Consider the following 20,309-nt stretch of genomic DNA (forward strand, 5'->3'; position numbering starts at 1 on the left):
GCAAGTTGTGTGGCTAGAGTTTCCCAGAAGCCTTGGTAAATGAGACAGAACCTAGTGAGCATTTTTCCATAGGAAGTGGAACAAGTGCATACAGAATTCTTGCGGTGAGTTCTTGTTCCACTCCACTGCAACAGTTTTGTGAAAGTTGCTTCATGTTTACAGTTTCTTGCAGGCCTCTAGCAGGGTCCATCTGAGCAGTTTTGCACAAACACATGAGCTTTATGGTTCTGATAGCAGTGTTGTTTTGCACCAGCAACAACCAAGCATCCTAACCCAGAAGGTGGGAGCTACCCATGCTGTTGGAGTGTTTTCATTTTATGGGTCTCGCCACGGGTGCGTACAAACTCATCTACAAAATAAATCACTTGCTTACTATATAGCAGGGTCTCACTATGTAGCCCCAGCAGACCTCAGACTTGGAATCTTCGTACCTCAACCTTCCCAATAACTTACGGTATTACTGGTGTGTGCTGCTGTGAATGGCCAGTCCAGGTGAACTCCACTGTTTAGAGGAAGTAGGGACACCAGGCGTGGGCATGACACAGGAGGTGTGGGTGTGACACAGAAGGTGTGGGTGAGAAGAAGGAGATGGAATGTAGAACCCAGACTTCGTGTATAAAGTGCATCTATCCCTGTGTAAGAAAGCATGGTCCGGGCTGAGGCCTCCTCTGCCCAATCCTGAAACTCCTCCCAAGTCTAGAGGCTTCATTCCTCCAAACATTTAGAGTTAAAACTCCTTCTATGTGCACTTTCTCAAGCATGTGGAATTGTTAAGTCAGACTTTAAAAGATTGTTTTGATTGCATTGTTCTCACTAGAAGATACATGTTGAGTTTGTTATTAAGAAAAAGCACCACTTATCAACCAACATACCAGTATCCTCCACCCTATACTATAAGATTGGTTCAAGTTGATCTGAAATTTATTCTAGGGTACGTGTACATGTGCGCGTGTGCTATGTGTGTCACTCGCCGATACATAAGGTAGGGCAGGACCTGTGTGTTTGTCAGGAAGAGGCAGAACACAGTAAGTCACACAGCTACAAGAAACAGGAAATGCAGCCTCAGTTTCTAACTGGCTCCAACCACCCACTCAGTACAGACTCAGTTAATGATGACCAATCATAGAAGGACTTCTGGGTGGCTGTGGGGGGTGTCTAATGCATCTCTTCTTTAACTTTCCACTTGAAACATGGTGTTTAGCATCTCAGTTAGAACGCCCACGGAACAACTCACTGGCAATTGTTTCTACTACGGTGTTCACTCTTAACATTTAACTTGCCTGAAAGACAAGAAAGACGAGAGGTGCAGGAAGCTGGTGACCCAGGCTCTCTATATCACCTGTCTTTCACGAGGTCTATTTGTCACCTAGAAACAATTCTTCTTCTACCATTGTCACTTCCTTGAAGGTTTCTTTCAGTCCCAGTCTCATGGTTCATCACGAAGTGGCTAAGTCCTAAGCACAAATTCTCTGTTAGACTGTCTGTTTATTGGTGAGAAGAGGGACACACAGAAAACAAGTAGGGAGAGAGGGAAGCAGTGAGAAAGGGGGAGGGAGGAAGAATAGAAGAGGGACAGGAAGCCTAGAGATGGGGGAGAGGAAGGGAGAGAAGGAGAAAGGAGAACACACTACAGTGATGGCTCGCACACTGGTTGCTCTGTTATAATCATATGCACAGTTCATCTACAAAACCTGACATTTTGAACTCTCTCCCACCTTTCAGAATATGATGGCATTTGTCCAGCATGGAACACAGAGGTTGGCATTTCAGAAAACATTTACAAGCATTTCTTACAGATAGCTAGTGTTCAGAACAACCCTTCTGACTCTTTGAAAGACACAAAAGATGTCTAAAAGGTGCCATCTGCCCTTCAGACTTTGCAGTCTTGTTTGGAAGAAGGCTCAAACAGAATGTTGCTAGTAAGTGGAGTGCATGCTCCTGAATTCCACACATGCTCTGAGAAACCCCGGGACTTGGAGGTTAGTGGGAAGATGTTAGAAGCAGGACTGGGGGGTTGAGGCAACAGTCTCTGCCTCCTATTACTCTCCCTCAAGAACTGACTGTGTGGATTTCATCTTCAGAGCTCCAGTTACTGCTCTTCCAAGTATTGACATGCCTTGAATTCATCAAGTACAGTCACATCATGTCTTGACCTAGAACCTTTCAAAGGCACGTGAGAGCTGGCAGGACAGAGACCCAACCTGCTGGCTCTTTCTAATTCTCCTGAAGTAGCTCAGCTTCAGCTGAGTTCCTTCCTTATGACTCTCATCAGTCCCCAAGACTGGCCTAAATTTTGATTGTCCAAACACGCCAATCAGTTAGCTCCTGAGGAATTTGTGATACTAGCTCGTATGAGTACCTCTCAGGTGCTTTCCCTGGTGGCCCTATACAGACTAATACTCAACTGAATCCATTCTCTCTCTAAGTGTGTATTGGACACACCTAACTAGAAAATTTGAAATTAAAATAACTCAAAATTCAAAACTCATTGAGCAGCAATATGATGGTACATGTGGGAATGCTAGGCTTGACCTCATGGGATGAACTGCAGTCAAAATATAAAGTCATCCTCAAACTGTGTATGTTGATCAACTTTCAGTCACTATAATAAATGCCCAAGGCAATCAAGCTATAAAGAGAAAAAGTTGATTTTGGATCACAGTTTGGGAGGTTTGAGTCCATGATCAGTGGGCCTTATGGCTCTGAACTTGTGTTAGCACAGTGTGTCATGTCAGGAAGATCCAGTGCAGTTAAAATCTTCACCTGGTGCCCAAGGAGCACAGAAGAAAAAGGGAAAACATGAGAGCCCACATTTCCCCTTTAAAAACATGGCCTTACTCACATAAATATCTTCTATTGGACTCTACCTTTTAAGGCTTTTTCTGCTTCCCAACAATATTTTGGAGGCTTGGTGCCCAGGGAGAACACATAAACCAATGCTAGGTTGAGACTTGGAACTCTTTCCCAGAGTATCACACTACATACATGCAAATATTTCAAAATCGGGAAAAGAAAATCCAAAATTGTGGATATGTCTCACTCTAAGCATTTCAAAGGATGCCCAATGTGTATCTCTTAATGAACTTCACAACATGGAACTCTGGCACATTTGTCTACAATTACTCTTTACTTTTTCTGCCAGAAAGAAGGTTCAGGAAGGAAATCTGTGTCATTTGCTGTGCCCATGCTGATTAGCATATTATCTGGCACACAGTGGGCTCCAGAAAATGCTTTCTGGATATATGGGTACAGGAATGACGGATGGCATGGGAGGAATACAAGATCCAAGTCAGTGGCACACACTTTTTTTTTTTAACATGTACAAAACAGAGAATAGAACAGACGGTGGAAGCAGGAGACACAGGAACACTGACAAGACATGGTGAGAAACCCAAGCACAGGCAGTTACTAATAGCAACGAATGGCAGGATTTGAACTTCACACCTATTAGGGTGTAAAAACTGCTGAGACTGAATGATTCAGGCCTAAGAATGGAAATCATGACTCTAAAGTCCAGTCATGAGATTTCATTTTAGTCACTAGACGTAATTAGAAAGTTAAATATTTTGAGCAAAGGGCTCTATGTGAGGAAACTTACAAGTGTAGTGTTGCGCTGTTGGGTAGCTTCATACAGTAGAACTGACTGTCTGAAAGAGGGAAAAGAGCTACCTGAAAAAGTAATTTTGCAGATGCTTTATGTGAAGCAGAGGGAAAACCTGCCTGGGTCTGACCCTCGTCTAACCATATAAAGGCATTGAAACCCTGTCAGATATGTGTGGCCTTGATTCTCCAGAAGACAAGAGAGACACTTTACAAAAGGGTATATATATATATATATATATATATATATATATATATATATATATATACTTCTATCATTAAAGTTATTCATGTCCCTTTATAAAAATAATTCATATTAATGACCTTAACACTATTAAACCCTTCAGTGAAAATTGTGAATAATTTTTGGCCATGGTGCAAGACCTCATTAGTGAAGTTTACGACATGCATTGTGTTTCATAAATTGTCATGAATGGGGAATGCTAATGGAAGAATTGAGTAGCTATACATTTTTTTTCTTTTGTGGAGACAGCATCCAGTCATGTAGATTAGGCTATCCTCAAACTCATAATCCTTTTGTCTTGGCTTATGCTTAGTTCTTATACGCACTGATCTCTGTTCTGCGTCAGGTATTTTAAAATGAATTCCCTTTTGGAAAAATTGTTCCAAATTCATTAAATGACGTATTTGACTTAAATCTTAAAAGCACCAGATACTATACATTAACATTAGTCCAGGCTTTGTATGTAGTGTCGTAGAAGATATAAAGGCCCAGGTTCATTGTTTTAAAAGCTATTTGACAACAGGAAAATGCTGAGCTGAACTTGACTGTTGTCAAAGAGTTGGATTTGCTTAAAAACCGTACACTTAGTGGGTGATCTCTTACTCCAGCTTAATCAGATGTAACTCAGAGGCAATAATATTTACTAATAGGTTGACTGCAAATATTAATATTTGTAAGATATTGAACTTGGCATGGAGAGAAGAAGAAGCAGTCACAAAATCTCTGTTTTCTTCCTTTCAAGATGTACAACGTTTAGTTGACTACGGTTGCCCTTTGTTTTTGCTACACTCTTGGTACCTGAAGTATAAAAATAGAACTCTGAAATTGCCTTTGACATACAAAGTTTCTTCTCATCAATGTTTAATGCTTTGTTTTAAATGTTATGTTTGGATAAATAAAAGATGTGCTTCATTCCAAGGTCCATGTTTGCAATTAACTTCCACTCTGGTCCGAAGCACGTTGAAGTCCTGGCTGCCTCTCTCCCCTTACGTCATCAGAAAGTGACGATAAGCATCACTGGTATGGCCGCCCCCAAAGGCCAACAACAAGGAAGAAGAAGCAAACCTTGACCATAGATGACACAGTCATTTCATCTCTACCTAATCAAGCATTGGTATTTATGGACACGAATGGTTTTGTAGGCACTAAAAATGACTACTTATTTCAGAAAACTGAGAGTCAGAAAGAATTCAGGAGAAGAAGCCTAGAGTGAAAGTGGAGAACAAACATGAGAGCGGAGAGATTTGAACAGTGATTTCCAAATTTGCAAACCTACCTCAAATAGCTAGGTACTTCGTGGAAAACTCTGTGGTTGATGTCACTGGTAGTTCATCTTCGGAATTTCCAACAAATATCAATTAATGCGGGCAAGAAAGTATATCGTAATCCTGGGAGCATGCTAATGCCTTGAGTGATACCGTTAAACTCAGCAGTTCTCCTACTTGCCTGAACATTAAATTCTCAGTGTGCATATCTCGTGGAAGCAATTAGCGACTCACGGAAATAGTATAAAATGGTGTATTATCCATGTTGTTTCCCTTCTTCGCCACCCAAATGCCTTCTTGTTGGTTTTCTTTCCATAACTTTTCCAAGTGTTCCTTTTGACTGAAACCATTTGACAAGCCTTCCTACTTTGTCTGTGGATATAGAAAATTTGCAGCATATTTTGCTGTTGTAAAGATGAGTGTTTGCAATACAAGGGAAAAAAATCATTAAAAACAAATTCCAATGGCATGAAAACAAAAAGAAGACTTCTTTTTGAAATGTTTCGTCTGCTGCTGTGCACACTTAGCCAAGCTTACCAATCTTTTCTCAGGAGGTCAAAGTCACTCCACAATTAAAACAAAAACTAGGAAGAACAATTAAGAAGAAAACCAGCGTCATCCTCAGCACACTTAGCATTGAAACACAAGCCTGTTTTCACTTTTTGAAGTCTTCTTTTTAAAGAGCACTGATTTCTACAATAATGTAAGCATCCAGCAACCAAATGCCCTCAGAAGTAGGTCTATCAGGTACTCATTAGTTTTCCTTAGAAAAGGATTCTTACACGAATCCTGGGTGTTCTTAAAAACACTCATTTGAAGAATTATAAAACGCTGAAATAACACAGTGGTCTTTATGATAAATTATACCGGTAAATATCTGCTTCACTGCAACTACAACGTACAATAATGTGTTGAGAACTGAGGTCAGTGAGGGCGTGTTAGACTTGTAAGCACAGGTTCCCGAGTGTGGTCCTCACCCCGGAGACACAGAGCACGAAGGAGAGTAATGTGATCAGTAATAAATATAAGGAGGCTTTTAGAGAACAAAAATACATTTCTTTTTTAATTACAAAGAAATCTGTATTATGTTTGTATGGTTTATTAGGATTACTGTAACTATTACAGTCCCTTACATCAGGACTGATAACCTCCCAGCCAAGAGTGCACATGTGGGCACATATGAAAAGTATGTACATATGTGTGTATGATATACATCTATATATTAAATACATATGTTGTAAGCATGTATGCAGCATCTCTACAAAGCATCGTGGCTATCAAAATTATAGATAGCAGCACAACAACACAACTCCACTAGCAGATCAGAGAAAGAAGGTGAACATTATGCCAAATAAAGTCTGCAAACAAAGTGAACTCTCGCAGAAGCAGTCTCTTTGAAAACACGTAAACTCTCATGGGGGCATTTGCCCCTCCAGCCACCCATCTTCTGAAACAGTGCCTTTGATAATTCAGACACTTTGGTATGAGAGTCTTCTAAAAGTCAGTTCTCCTGTTTCAAAATTTAAGTTTTAAACCTGCTTAAAATAAAACGCCTTTGTGTTTACATCTTCTTATAGAGCAGCCTGGCCTTTATACAAATTATTTAGTGCCTAGGGGAATTTTCCCACCCTGGGTCTGGTCCTTTTTCCATCTGCATTGAAAAGATGAAGCTTTTGAAAGTCCCATCACTCTAGAGCCTCCTATGAGATCTGCCACAGGCTGGTGGGGGAGGGGAGCAGGGAAGGGACATTAGCTGTTTGTAGGTTCACGGGGCTGAAGATATACATATTTAAATAGGTGGAAAATCTAAATAAACCAACTACCCAGCTTTATCTCAAATCCATGGTTAGTAAGGAATCGCCCTTCTGTGTATGCGTGTGTGTATGTGTGCGTGTGTTTGTGTGTGTGTGTAAACTTTCCATTTACTTTGAACTTCTATGGCTAACACAGAAGGTGTTTTTAATTCAACAGTTCCAAAATAGGTTTTGCCACCTTTTCCTTAAAATTCATTCTGTGTTCCATAGTGTCAGACTATTCGATTCTCAAACTAGAAACCCCAAAGGTCTCCTTTGACTAGGCAAGCTCTGCCTACGTGCACACTCAGCAGGCTCTGAGGCATAGCCAATGCGCCCTTCCACTCCATCCCCACTGAGCCACCCACATCAATTTCCAATTATACTCCTGGGCCAGCCACCTGACTGCTCGCCTTGCTCCTTTTCCACGCTGTCACTTGCATTTCTGCTTAAGCCATAAGAACACATACTGTTCACTGGCCGAACACATACTGCTAGAAGATAGACTGTTCGCAAGGCAGCCTGCTTCAGTGTTCCGATGACACTCTATAGAGCACATGACAGCCACTGGAGCATTTCATGAATTATCTTTTTCTCTCCATTCCAATCTTATGAGATGGGTAGAGGGATTATTATCTCTTAGGGATGGGGGATGGAAGCATATGAAGTTTCTATCACTTGTTCATTGTCCCTGAGGTGACAGAATCCTTCATCATGGAGTTTTTGGTCACTCTGTTGTCAACCTCCTTCGAGCCACGAAACAGAAGGCAAAAATCCAAAGGCTCTCAGTGGCTACTGCCTCCTGTCTAAATCATAGCACCTTTTACAATCCATACCATGTGAGGAAAACAAAGTATGTTGATTTCAAGCTAGGAAAATGAGCCAAAAAATAGGAAATAATAGTTTACAATCCTCTGTCCTATAGACCGTGGGTGACCTTGTCCTGTAGACTGTGGGTGACCTTGTCCCATAAGGTGTGGAGTGACCTTGTCCAGCAGACTGTGGGTGATCGTGTTCTGTAGTCTGTGGGTAACCTTGTACCATAGGCTGTGGAGTGACCTTGTCCCATAGACTGTGGAGTGACCTCGTCCCATAGACTGTGGAGTGACCTCGTCCCATAGACTGTAGAATGACCTTGCCCCACAGACTGTTCCTTGTTCTGTAGACTGTACATTGTTCTGTAGACTGTGGAGTGACCTTGTCCCACAGATTGTGGAGTGACCTTGTCCCGTAGGCTGTGGGGTGACCTTGTTTGGGATATTCACCATTCAGTTCTCATCATCAATGAGTCAACCTCTTTTCAAGTCTCACTCATGAGACCCGCCTGAGGAACTGAGGCAAGAAGAGGCAGAGGGACAGAAATGAACCAGCACAGTGACTTGGACTACAGGTGTGGCCATGGGTTAGTAAATAAAGGGCCACCCCTCTGAGGTGGGGAGACTTCTGAGAAGAAATAGCTGTAGGGATTTTAAAAAAAGATTGTGGGTTGCTGAGAGTATCCTGACATAGTCTGTATACATAGTTTGATAAATAATTTATTGTTATTCCCGGAAACGCTTTTAAAGGAAGACCTAAGCCAGCAGTAATGGGGAAGGAATGACTCCTTCCCTGAGACGGTGGGAATGTCAGCTCTGCTTTATAGGGAAGACTGGATCCCAAAGGCAAAGTCTCTGAGAAGCTCAAGCCTCACCCAAAGGGACAGAATCCCCTGTGGTGGCTCTTTTCCTTGTTTAACAACAGAAACCACATGAAAACATCTCTGATGTGGTGTTCTGATTGATCGAAATGAATCGAAGGCATTTAGCTCGTGCAAGCCCCATTGTTGCCTTTCTGCCTAAGGATTATGCAAGTCCCTATGGGGAAAGGGGACTTGCTGGAAGGGTTGTAGCTCCTTCAGCAAGAAACTGATGGCCCACTGTCATGATGGAGTTCGGCTTCGAATAGCAGGGTTCAGATAGCCACCCCTGAAATCCACTTCTGATTAGAGATAGATGCAAATAGTCAACAATATTGTTTTATTTAAATGAAACTGGAGAAGCTTCAATGCTCCAAGTGAACTGGGCCGCTTGGCATCATGGGAAAGATACTCAGTTTTGAGTTTTTTTGGTTTTGTTGCTGGCTGCTTGCCAGCACATCTTAAATGCTTTTCTTACAGAAAATACAGTTTATCAGAGTATATGTAGGGAATTGATGTTTATGTTTTCCTCTGCTTGACTGGTGCTTACATCATCCAAAAAATGACTACACAAAGTGTTCACTGATGGTCAATTATATGGCCTTATGAGGAAACATTATTTCTGAACTTTCCAAATAATGCCACTGAAAGTCTGTCATTCTGTTGGAAGGCATGCATACCTGCCTATATTGGTGACTGCTTCTAAAACCGGAGATAATGAAGAAATTTCTGTTTTAAGAGTCACTTTCCAGAGCACATTACTACACTCGAAACTTGTCAAGAGCATGGGTATTTTGTTAGTGGCATTTAGTTATGCAAACAAATACAACTGCTAAACACTTATTCACCCAGAGCTATAGTTAGCTAAAAGAGAAATAATCGGCCTTCACAATTTTGAAGCCTCCAAAAATGCTGCTCCAGTATGCTATTCCTTGAATTTTTTCTTAAATGGGGTCTTTAAATAAATATTTGAGTCAGTGAAGAGGGGCATTTAATGAATTAATGTAATGATTCTGCCAGGACGCCAGTATACTTAATTGTGGGTGGCTGGAGTTTTAAAAGAGCCGAAATTAAGGATGCTGGCTTGTTTGTTTGTTTGTTTGTTTGTTTTTACTCACTTTTCTATTGTAATTAGAGAAGCTCTGATTGATCTTTGGAATGTGCCATGTCATAGAAGAGCAGACTTTGGAAATTTCATGCCAAACTCTACAGCATAGTGTTCTAGCCAGCGTGGGGCTATAGGTATATGCATGAATCCAGCCTTCCTCCACCTACACACACACACACACACATACACACACCACACACACCACACACTGACGCACGCATGCACACACCTCCTCTTACACCTTTATTTCTTCTGCTCCCCCTAGGGCTTTCATTCCTAATAGTATGCTGCTCTAATTTACTTAAGTTTGTTCAAAATGTCCAAGCCGGAATGATTGTAATGAGTGTTTTGTGCCTGGCCAGTTGTTCTATCAAAGACCACAGAATACGCTGCCTTCAAAACCCCTGCATGCCTAGGCTACCTACACAGATGACTGAAACTGACCGATTTCCTAACAAACTCCTTTACCAAACGGGGGGAGTGGTCTTGGGGCATAGGATAGATCATAAACAGTGAATCCTCTCAGGAGAGCTCCCAGGGCTCCAGGTGCTGCAGACACCACTCTGCAGCCAGAGCACTAGGTGACTGACCTGAGTTCCAGAGGGAAGCTAACCCAGAGACAGCTGGGGGTGGGGGTCAGAAAATGGGAGCTATCACACAGTATGTAGCTTCTAAAAGTTCCTACAGCGAGGCAAGAAGAATAAAAACTTCTCCCTGAGAAGTAAAGATTTGAATTAATTCTCTAAAATACTTCCCCATTCTGTTTGTTCAGCTCTCCTGTAAAGGCGATATGAACAAATGCTGTTTTAAAAGATTGATAACCAACGACTGTATCCTCGGATTAAAATATCAGAACATACAGCAACACTTTTGACATTGGTTTCTAATAGGAGGTTAAAAGCATCACATCAAACAGTTCTTATGTTACTACACAGCGAATAGTGTAACGTTCTCAAAAATTCATCCAGCTCTTTAATAGTAACTCCCTTTACCTTCTGCCATCCCTTAGCAAATAGTTTTGTCATTAACTACATGCATTTTTTGCACCCACTGTGCTGAGCACAAAAAAGCAAACACCACATTTCCTGCAGCCTAAATAGAATAGCAGTGCAGTCTTCCAAAAGGTGACCCGGGGCATGCTAATCTGTGTCCCCAATTCCTAAAACTTCAAAGAGATTCAAAGAGAACACGAATTTCCTGGTGGCCCATCGGGGTTAACACACTGCATGCCTCCCAATCTGGAACAGTGAAGTCCAGAATGCAAGCGACAGATAGGAAAAGATGCATGCTGCAGAGGATATGGGGTGCAGGGGAAGCCAGCAGCTAGGAAGAATTCAGGCTCATTTGACCTACCGGCTTTATCCATGTCTCAGGAGTGGCGAGGTGAGTCCTGCAGCTGGCAGCCCAGAAGCCCTGGCTCTTCTGACTAAACGGAGCACCCTGCCCTTATACTGATTATCAGCCCTCGCTGGCACACAGAGCACACTTCACGCACTGTCTGCAGGAGCCACCGCCAGGAAATTTATATCTCCAAGGATGACAAACAGCCATTAGCTCCATTACAGGCTGATTAAGAGAGACTGAGCCTATCAAGTGGGTACTTGAGTCCCCCGGGGTTTCCACCTCTGTTCTAAGCAAAGGAGAAAAAGAAAGAAAGAAAGAAAATGCTTGCAGTGTTGAATGTGCTGCACGTTTGGGGGAGGAAAAAAAAAGTGCACATGCTATGCAAAAACACACTGCTTTCCAAAAGATGCCAGAGCCAACAGGAACAGGAAGAGGCACGGATAATCGAAAGGTAACAGGGAATCTCCAAACATACTCCAATGGAGGATCCTTTCTGGGGGTTAGGCTAAGTGGGCTTCAACCCTTAGGACTAATATCACAGAAAGAATGGATGACTTTTCCTGTTAAGAGTAGAAAGTGTTTGCTTATTGTTGGGGGGCAGGGAGAGGCAGATAAAATATTTAAATGCATTGCTGTCCAATTTTAGTGGTGTTTTTTTTATTGTAATTAATTTCCATATTCCTGCGCAGAATTTTTTATCCACCTGCCCTCAGCACAAAACATAAAGGGAATTCACTAGTACCACGAATCAAAGGAGACATCTGCCAGAAGGGGTCGGGGGAAGAGTGACTGTGTCTTGCTCTCTGCAGTTATTTGAGCAGTGGGCACCCGAGGGTCAAAAGAGATGAAAACCTGAAAGGCCACGGCACTTCTGTCCCGTAATTGGGCTGCGTAAACAAGCCCTTCAAAGACACGCAAAACGGCTCATGACATGAGAGTTCAGAGCGCTGCAGGGTCCTGGGGAAACCTCATCCAGGGCCATGTGGCTGCAATCACACGAGATCCGAGGGCCCAAACAACTCTGTTTTCTGCATTTTGTCAGGTATAGAAAGATGATTTACAATGCTCTCATTGGATCGACAGTACAATAAACATACAATACAGCGAGGCTCTGTAGGATCGTTCTGAAAGTGGGGGGTAAAGAAAAAGGAAAAGCTGGTGGTGTGCCTCTGGTGGCAGAGGGCTTGCTTAGCATGCTTGAAGGTCAGAGTTCTAAGCCCAGGCCATCATAAAACCAAGTGTGACAATGCACACTTGTCACCCCAATATTTGAGAAGCAGAGGTAGGGGTGTCAGTTACACAGCAAGAAAAAACAAAAACAACAATCTTTATTATTATTATTGCCTATGGTTATTAAATCATAAAAGGGGGCTACTTATTACAGATTTTTTTCACTGGAACTCCTAATGACAAACCACTTACATTTTTTTAGTCCACCAATGCAACTGCGTTTAATGACTTGTCCTTCTGTGGTGAGTTCAGACACTCCTGTAGCTGTTGGGTTCTTTCAGAGGAAAAACCAACCACGGCACTTAGGCGTATCACCGGTAACTCTGAAATAGTTCCTTCGAAGTTCCTATGTTTCTCAGCCATTCTGCCCTCGCCTTGCCCTGCTCTTCCATGCCAACCTCCCAAAGCATTCCAGTATGGGCGACCTAGAAAGACTTCTAGAAGTAACAGAACCATCATCGAGAGGCTCTACAAAACAGGGCACTACCTACAAGCTGCACTCAGGATCCCATCTCCCTGTGGCAGTCGCTGGTCCCCCAGTGACTTTTTATCCATATTAATTTTAATTCTGTCACATGATTTCAAAGACTTATCACTCCATGGATTCAAATAAAGAGCTTAGTTCCCATAAAACTAAAGTCACTGTGGCCTGCACACCTCATCAACGTGCCCTGATTAAGATGTGACTGTCATCAGCACAAAATCTAGGGCAAACTAACTACTTTTGAGGGGGAAAACATAGAGGAATTGACAGAGAAATATGAAAAAGAGAAAGTACATCCTTAAGTCTGAGGCCTTGGCAAGACATGGCTGAACATCATCAATGGAAAGTCCTTATCCCCCAACACAGATATCATTATGCTATCTTTGTTCGTAGTTCCAAAATTTAAGCTGTGGTTCCTCTTCTTGTTGTACCACACCTCTAAAGGACTAACAGATGGTGTTCTGGAGGCTTGTCTTGTTGGTTATTTGAAATACACTTTAAAATGCTGAGCAGGTTCCTTGGACAACCCATAAATACTCATTGGTGCAATTTACATCAGACCCACAAGTCCTTGCATGCAATTTAAACATGCGAGAAGTTCTGGAATATCTTAGCTCTGTTTAAGTTTATTAAATGCTAAAACCCGTTTGAATACTACTTAAAATCTTTATTTCATTCAGAGTGAACAAGCATGTTTTTCTGTAGCAATTTTAATGTTACTGTCTGTATGAATTCACTTAGACTATACTGAGGACAATCCACTTTTGTATAGTCTATGCTTTTGTACGGCCTTTCTTTAAGAAAAAAAAAGCATGAATTCAGAAACACAGTTGACACCCAATTCAGACCAGTGGTGGATTACAATCCTCCAGGACAGTTTTGCAACCCAAAATGGTAGGTGCTCGTTTCCTTTGGTGATTGACATGCTGATTGGCTTGATTTAAGCATATAACATCATGTAGATATGTCACAACATCAGGCCATGCTTCATAACTATACGTAGTTTGATACATTTAGTTTATCAACTTAAGAGCACTAAAAAAAACTGTAAAAATAAAATAAGTGGCAAAAAAACTTTAACTTGTTTTGCGACAAGACCCCTCCAGTCCATGAAGAAACTCACTTTCTCCTGTCCTCCCCGGCTAATCTCCCAAACCATTCCATATAATGCAAGATGAGCCGCACAGGGAGACTTCTAGAAATAATGAAACCGTTAGCGTGTACCTATCATGAACCAGGCTCTGCAGATAAGCTGTCTGCAGGACCCAAGATCTCATTGCCCTGTTCCAGCCACTGTTACCCCAATGACCTTTTCTCTCTTCTTGCTTAGCACCCAGAAAGGTCACATAGCAAGAAAAAGGTACAATCCATGGTCCACTGCCCTCAAGGCACAGGGAGAATCCGTCCTTCCACCCATTTAATTCAGAAGCACATGTATACTTTAGCTGAGGAATGTGTGGGTATAAAGTTCTCACTGGGAGCTTTCAATTGTCTCAGAGATGCTATGTGGCATAGAAACTGCACCGATCTACCCGAATATCCTCTGCTATGTTTCTAAATAGGAGTTTAGCTCCTGACTTTATTAACCCTCCCATATGTACAGTTTCTAGCTTGCTGGCAATCACTATTTGAAGCTGGAGGTAATTTGGACCACCTGCACCCACAGGACCCTCAATGCTACCCCACCTTCAGAAAGAGGGTTACGACCCTCACCATCTGGTTTCCTTCTCTTTTATAGAGAGTGTTTGGAGAAGGTTGTTTAGAAGATGTTTGACAACATACAGAAAGGGAGGAAACATTTGCAAACTATACATCTGACCAGGGGTTAACATCCAAAATACACAAGGAACCCCCAAAAAACTGAAGAGCAAAATATTCCCCTCAAAGACTCCGATTTTAAAATGAGGTGAAAGATGTGAATAGACAGACATTTACAAAACAAGACAAGAAATGGCCAACACATATGTGAGCAAAATGATCCCCATTGCCATCATCAGAGAGATCCGTGTCAAAACCACGGGACATCACTTCCCTTTAGTTAGAATCGCTGGTACCAAAAGGCAAACATGTTGGCAAGGGAATAAAGAGAAAAATTGGGCCTCTTACACACTTTTGATGGAAATGTAAATTACCACAGTTATGGAAAACAATGCAGAGGGTTTTTTTTTTTTTAAAAAAAAAAAGCTAACTAAAAATAGAACACCAGATGATCAAACAACCACAGTACTGCTTGTGTTTATAAAGACAATGAAATCAATATATTGTAGAGGCATCTGCATGTCCGTGTTTACCTAAGCCGTGGACCCAACCTGGGGGAGCCTCAATGTGAGGTAGTAAATACGTGGCTGGGTATTAGTTGTCCATTAAAAATAGAATATGAAATCCCGTCGTCGATGACAGAACAAATCCAGGAACTGTTAACGTGAAACAGGCCAGACACAAGAGACAAATGTTGCATGATCTCGCCCACTTACAGAACCATAGATAAAGACAACTGGACAGTGGTTAGCAGACACCTGAAGAGGGGAAATGGGAAAAGAGAGAAGGTTGGGCAACAGAAGACAAGCCCCAGGGTGTTAGAACACAGAAGGTGACCACAGTTTCCAATAGTGTACTGAACATATCTAACAGAAAAGAATGCGAATGTTGTCAGCTCCCCCACCCACAGTGACAATGATCTGAGGGTGACAGACAAGCTAATTACCCTGATTGATCATTACAGAATTTACTAAGCTAACCCAATAGTACAACGTAACCATATGTCCTCATTTGCGTTCTGTCGCTGTGATCAACCACTGACCAAAAACAACTTGGGGAAGAAATGGTTTATTCCATCTTATACCGCCATGTCCCACTCCATCATCAAGGGAAGCCAAGGCAGGAACTCAAGGCAGGAACCTGAAGCCAGGAACTGAAGCACAGACTATGGAGGAACATGGCTTGCTGCCTTTCCTTCCATGACTTGTCCAGCTTGCTTTCTTTTATAACCTAAGACCACCTGCTCACAGCTGGCTCTGCCTACAGTGGGATGGGACCTTTTACATCCAAAAATTAATCATGAAAGCCCTCCAAAGATATACCCACAACCCAACCCGACAGAGGCAATTCTTTAGCTGTGACTCTCTCTTCCCGCATGACTCTAGTTTATGTCAAATTGACAAATACATGTATACAGTTAATTTAAAAAAAATAATCCAAAATTCACATTTTATAGGACCAAGCAAACAGGAAATGTTTTTGACTCCAAACTTGTTCAATTCAGGTAACAACCGCAAAGGCCAGCGATATTCTGGGCCTTCAACAATACCAATGTGAACATCTTTAGTATATCTTTCTTTACATAACTCTTTTAATGGGGCTGGAGAGAAAGCTCAGTGGTTAAAAGAACTGGAAGAACCATCATGAGAACTGGAATTTGGATCTCAGAGCCCTCCTGGAACCCCAGCTCAATCGAGAAGCATCACCAAGAGGACTGCTGTGGCTTGCTGCTTTCTAGCATAGCTGAGAAAACATGAGCCTCAGATTCAGGGAGGGAGCCTGCCTCAGAGGAACAGGTGGAATGTGATAGAGGAGGCCACCCAAGACCCTCTTCCAGGCTCCACGTGCAGGCACAGATTTGCCTGGGTTTCCTATGAAGTTATTCAGGGTTCACTAATCAAGATTAAACTTGTAGTTCTGGAGCTTGAATATAGCTCATATATTTAGCAAATGCTTTACCCTTAAACTGTATCTCAGCCCTTTGTATCATTTCTTAAGTTTCCTAATAGATGGGGGATGGGGAAGGGGTCACAGGGAGGACCCTGGGCAGCAGCATTCTGCATTTTAGAGTTCTGGGGGGATTCAGGGCAGTTCCTATGGATGCTGTGAGCAGGCAAAGCCAGAGACACATTTCCAAGGGGCAGAGAAGTTCTTGACTCTCAGGTTCAAAATGCCATACTTCGGTGCATGCACTGGATTCCTTGCAAAGCCAGACTCTCCCTTACCATGGAAAAATTAAGAGAATAAATTGCTCAAGTTATTCTGTTGCTTGCCCCTTCTTCTCCCACAGGTCCTGCCCCAACAGCTCCTGGAAACGAAGCTCAGTCTATTTGGCTGCTTGACCTTTTCACGTTCTGATTTTTTCCTAAGATATATATTTTTAAAATGTGCTGGAATATCAACGTCCCATGAGAAATATTGCTCCCAGTTCCTTTAGAAACAAATTTTGCTGGGAATCCGTTCTGAAGGTATCTTGGCCACTGATTTTACAAAAACAGCTATAAGACAGAATTTTGATAAGCCAAGTGCTAGGGTTCATAACTCTCCTAAGACTAACCCAAATTTCTGACCTATTAGCAGACAAACAAATTCCTCAAAAATAAAAATACATGCAAGAAAGTTCTGTCACAATCTAGGAGAGTCTGAGCTTAAGCATGAGGCATCTGCCTGACACTTTAGCATCTGGATTTTAAACAGTGCATCTGTGGCGTGCCTGTGTTTTGGGTTACTTGAATAATCTTTTCGGGAGATTTCCCTGAAGTTGAAGGGTGTGTTTGGGGATTCCGGAACCAATTGTTAACATTCATTGCTCTCCGTTTATCAATGGCATTTCCCACATAATATCTTTTTTAAAAAATGTCTCTTTGACAGTTTTATACACATATCCAGTGTAGCTAGATTGTTTGCCCCATTGCCTTCTCCTCTACCACTTACTCTTGCTAACCCCTTCTTCTTCCAAATGAGTTTCCTTCCTAGTTAGATCTTTTGTTTCATTTTTTTCAAGACAATGTTTCTCTGCATAGCCCTGGCTATTCTGGAACTCAATCTGTAGTCCAGGCTGGCCTCAAAATCAGAGATGCTCCTGTCTCTGCCTCCTGAGTGCTAAGATTAAAGGAGCTTCCTTTTTTTTTTAAGATGGTGTCTCTTGTAGCTCATGATGGCACTGAACTCTGCACTCTTGACATAACTGAGGATAACTCTGAACTCAAGATTCTCCTCCTCTACTTCCTGTGTATCAGGATTAAAGGCCTTCAGCACCACGCCTTTATGAGATGCTGGGGACCAAACCTAGCGCCTTGTGCATGCAAGGCAAACTTTACCAGCAGAGATATTTCTCCAGACCCAAGATGTTGGTTAAGGGTGGCACTGTGACCCATTTGATAAAATGCCTGCTATATAAGCATGAGGACCTGGGTTTCACCCCCAGAATTCTGAGCACGGTGGCACATGCTTGTAATTCCAGTGCTGGGGAGATGTAGACAGCAGATCCTAGCTTATTTGGTGAGTCCAGGCTAATGAAGACCTTGTCTCAAAAAAACAAAACAAAACAAAACAAACAAACAAACAAAAGAACAACCAAAATGTTGCCACTTGAGTAATGGTGAAAGAGACTGACCTCTGTACACATGCGAACGAATGCATGTACAATTACATTGATACACCCACATGCATGAGCACATGCACATCAAAACTTTTAAAATCTTTACACTAAACCCCAAGGCTTTGGATTGCCCTCAGATTACCTGACCTCTAGTTCTTGGTAAAGTTTTACTTACCTGCCAGTCACTGCCATCTGGCAAGTATAGAGACTTTTCAGTCAAGACATTTTGATAAATCCACATTGGGTATCATTCCAATGCTCTAGATACAGAGCAATGGTGTGGAAAACATCCCACAAGCAATTTCCAGGTGAACTCAAGAGCTATACAACCATTTTCTTGGGTTCTAAAAGAGCCCAAAGCTGCAAGCAGTGGGCAGGGTGATTCCGGAACCAGCTGTGCTTAATGTGCCTCGTGAGGCAAGCTGGAGGCCAAGGCTCAGCTCCACGGTACTGATGGGTTTTCAGGAGCACCACGTAAGAAAGGAGGCAGAGCCACAGGCACGCCATGCCTGAACAGAATGCTTGACTGACTCAAGAGACGATGTTGAAAAACCTACAACTTCATAAGGCCACTATGAAAAGCTAAGCTCTCAAATTGAGAATTTGTAGTAGGAGGCTGCTTGTTCATTCCCGGCTTCCCAACCCGAAACAATCACTCAGAAACTATATTATTTGCAATACTGTTTGGCCAATAGCTTAAGCGTATTGCTAGCTAGCTCTTACATCTAGAGTTAACCCATCCATTATTTCTATATTTTACCATGAGGCTCATGGCCTACTGTCAAGGTTTCAGCTGGCAGCTCATATCTTCCCCCTCTGGTAGTTAATGGCTTCTCGCATCTCTGCCTTCTTTCTCCCAGCATTCGGTTTAGTTTCCTCCTCCCCCGCCCCACCTAGCTCTACTCTGCCCTGTCACAGGCCAAGCCATGTTCTTTATTCATTAACCAATAAAAGCAACACATATACAGAAGGACTTCTCATACCAAGAATTAGTAAGTTTCATGTTGATAAGCGCTGGATCAACATTATCCCCTCAAAATAGTGTAGGTACCCCAAAGTGTCCTTAGAATTCTGACTAGAATGAGGGACAGACAGACAAGACAGCGGTGACTTCAATACCATAAAACAATTAAAAGACAAGGGAAAGAGGAAAAATCCAAAGACACGAACCAAAGATGAATAAAGCAACCAAATTATGAAACACAGTCAAATGTTACTTAGTAATGGGACATGGTCTGGAATGGGCCATTGGACAATCTTGTCCTTGTATAAATGTCACATGCTGTGCTTACACACTCCTAGATGTGTAAGTCAATCATAGCATACAGCCCTAGTTCAGTCAAAAGACATGTGAAGCCCTAGATAAATGAGGATGCTTCTAGAAGAACAAGGCATTCCCTTTACAGTGACTATGCTCCGTAAGTGGAAGGCACATGCACAAAAACATCTATAAATTATGGTGGAGTGGATGCGTAAACCAATGACATAGTCACTTATCACCATCAAGTATTACACACTGAGTGAAATTGCAGAGATTATACTTTTCCATGAAGGACATGATGGACAGCACAGTGGCTCCATTTACAGCAGCGTCACTGCACGCAGGAGCACTGCATTGTGCTAGGACATTACAATGGCGATAATGTGACAAGACAATAGAAATAGGATAATGGACAATCTTCAGCTCCCTTACAGTCCTAGGGGACCACTCTGAAATGTGGGTGTCATCAATTGGAAGAGTGTCCTTATGTAGTACACGACTGTATCTTACTACAACAGCTAGTACTAAAAAGAACAAGTAACATCATTTCACTGTTGATTATGAATTCCATGCTACAGAAGAGGTAATAAGGGTGCTCATCAAGAGATAAATTGTATCTATAAAAATAATCAAGTACAAAAAATAAATAAATAAATAGGAAACAAGAAAGAGGCACGGAATTTAGGCCATTATAGACTCCTCCTGAATCATCTTAGATGCCTAAAGAAAAGAATTTTAGGGAATCCCTGATGCCATCCTGCCCATACTATCATTAATTATCAAAGTATCATAGTTATTGATGCAAAGACTAAAAATGACTATAGGATGGTACAGTATCTTAGTAAAATGAAAAGAAAACCAAAGAGAAGGCACTGTTTAATGAAAGACACAGTGAGAAGCTAAGAAAATGTATTATTTATTATTGACTGTGCTGTGATAATTTTAT

The 20,309-nt window shown here is 42.0% G+C and overlaps 1 protein-coding gene across 3 annotated transcripts in view; it reads right to left on the bottom strand.

Moving 5' to 3' along the window:
- The window catches only part of Phactr2 (phosphatase and actin regulator 2), a 271,200-nt gene that overhangs the window by 174,464 nt on the left and 76,427 nt on the right, over positions 1-20,309 (bottom strand). Inside the window, exon 1 of one of the 3 annotated variants that reach the window (XM_057761360.1) lies at positions 11,039-11,167. The exons of the other annotated variants lie outside the window; for them this stretch is intronic. Coding sequence (XP_057617343.1) covers positions 11,039-11,051 — 13 coding nt within the window. The 5' untranslated portion in view covers positions 11,052-11,167. Of the gene's footprint in view, positions 1-11,038; positions 11,168-20,309 lie in introns of those variants that run through there. 3 annotated transcript variants of the gene reach the window in all.

This window comes from Chionomys nivalis, chromosome 2 (genome assembly GCF_950005125.1).
Source record: "Chionomys nivalis chromosome 2, mChiNiv1.1, whole genome shotgun sequence".
Classification (NCBI taxonomy): domain Eukaryota; kingdom Metazoa; phylum Chordata; class Mammalia; order Rodentia; family Cricetidae; genus Chionomys; species Chionomys nivalis.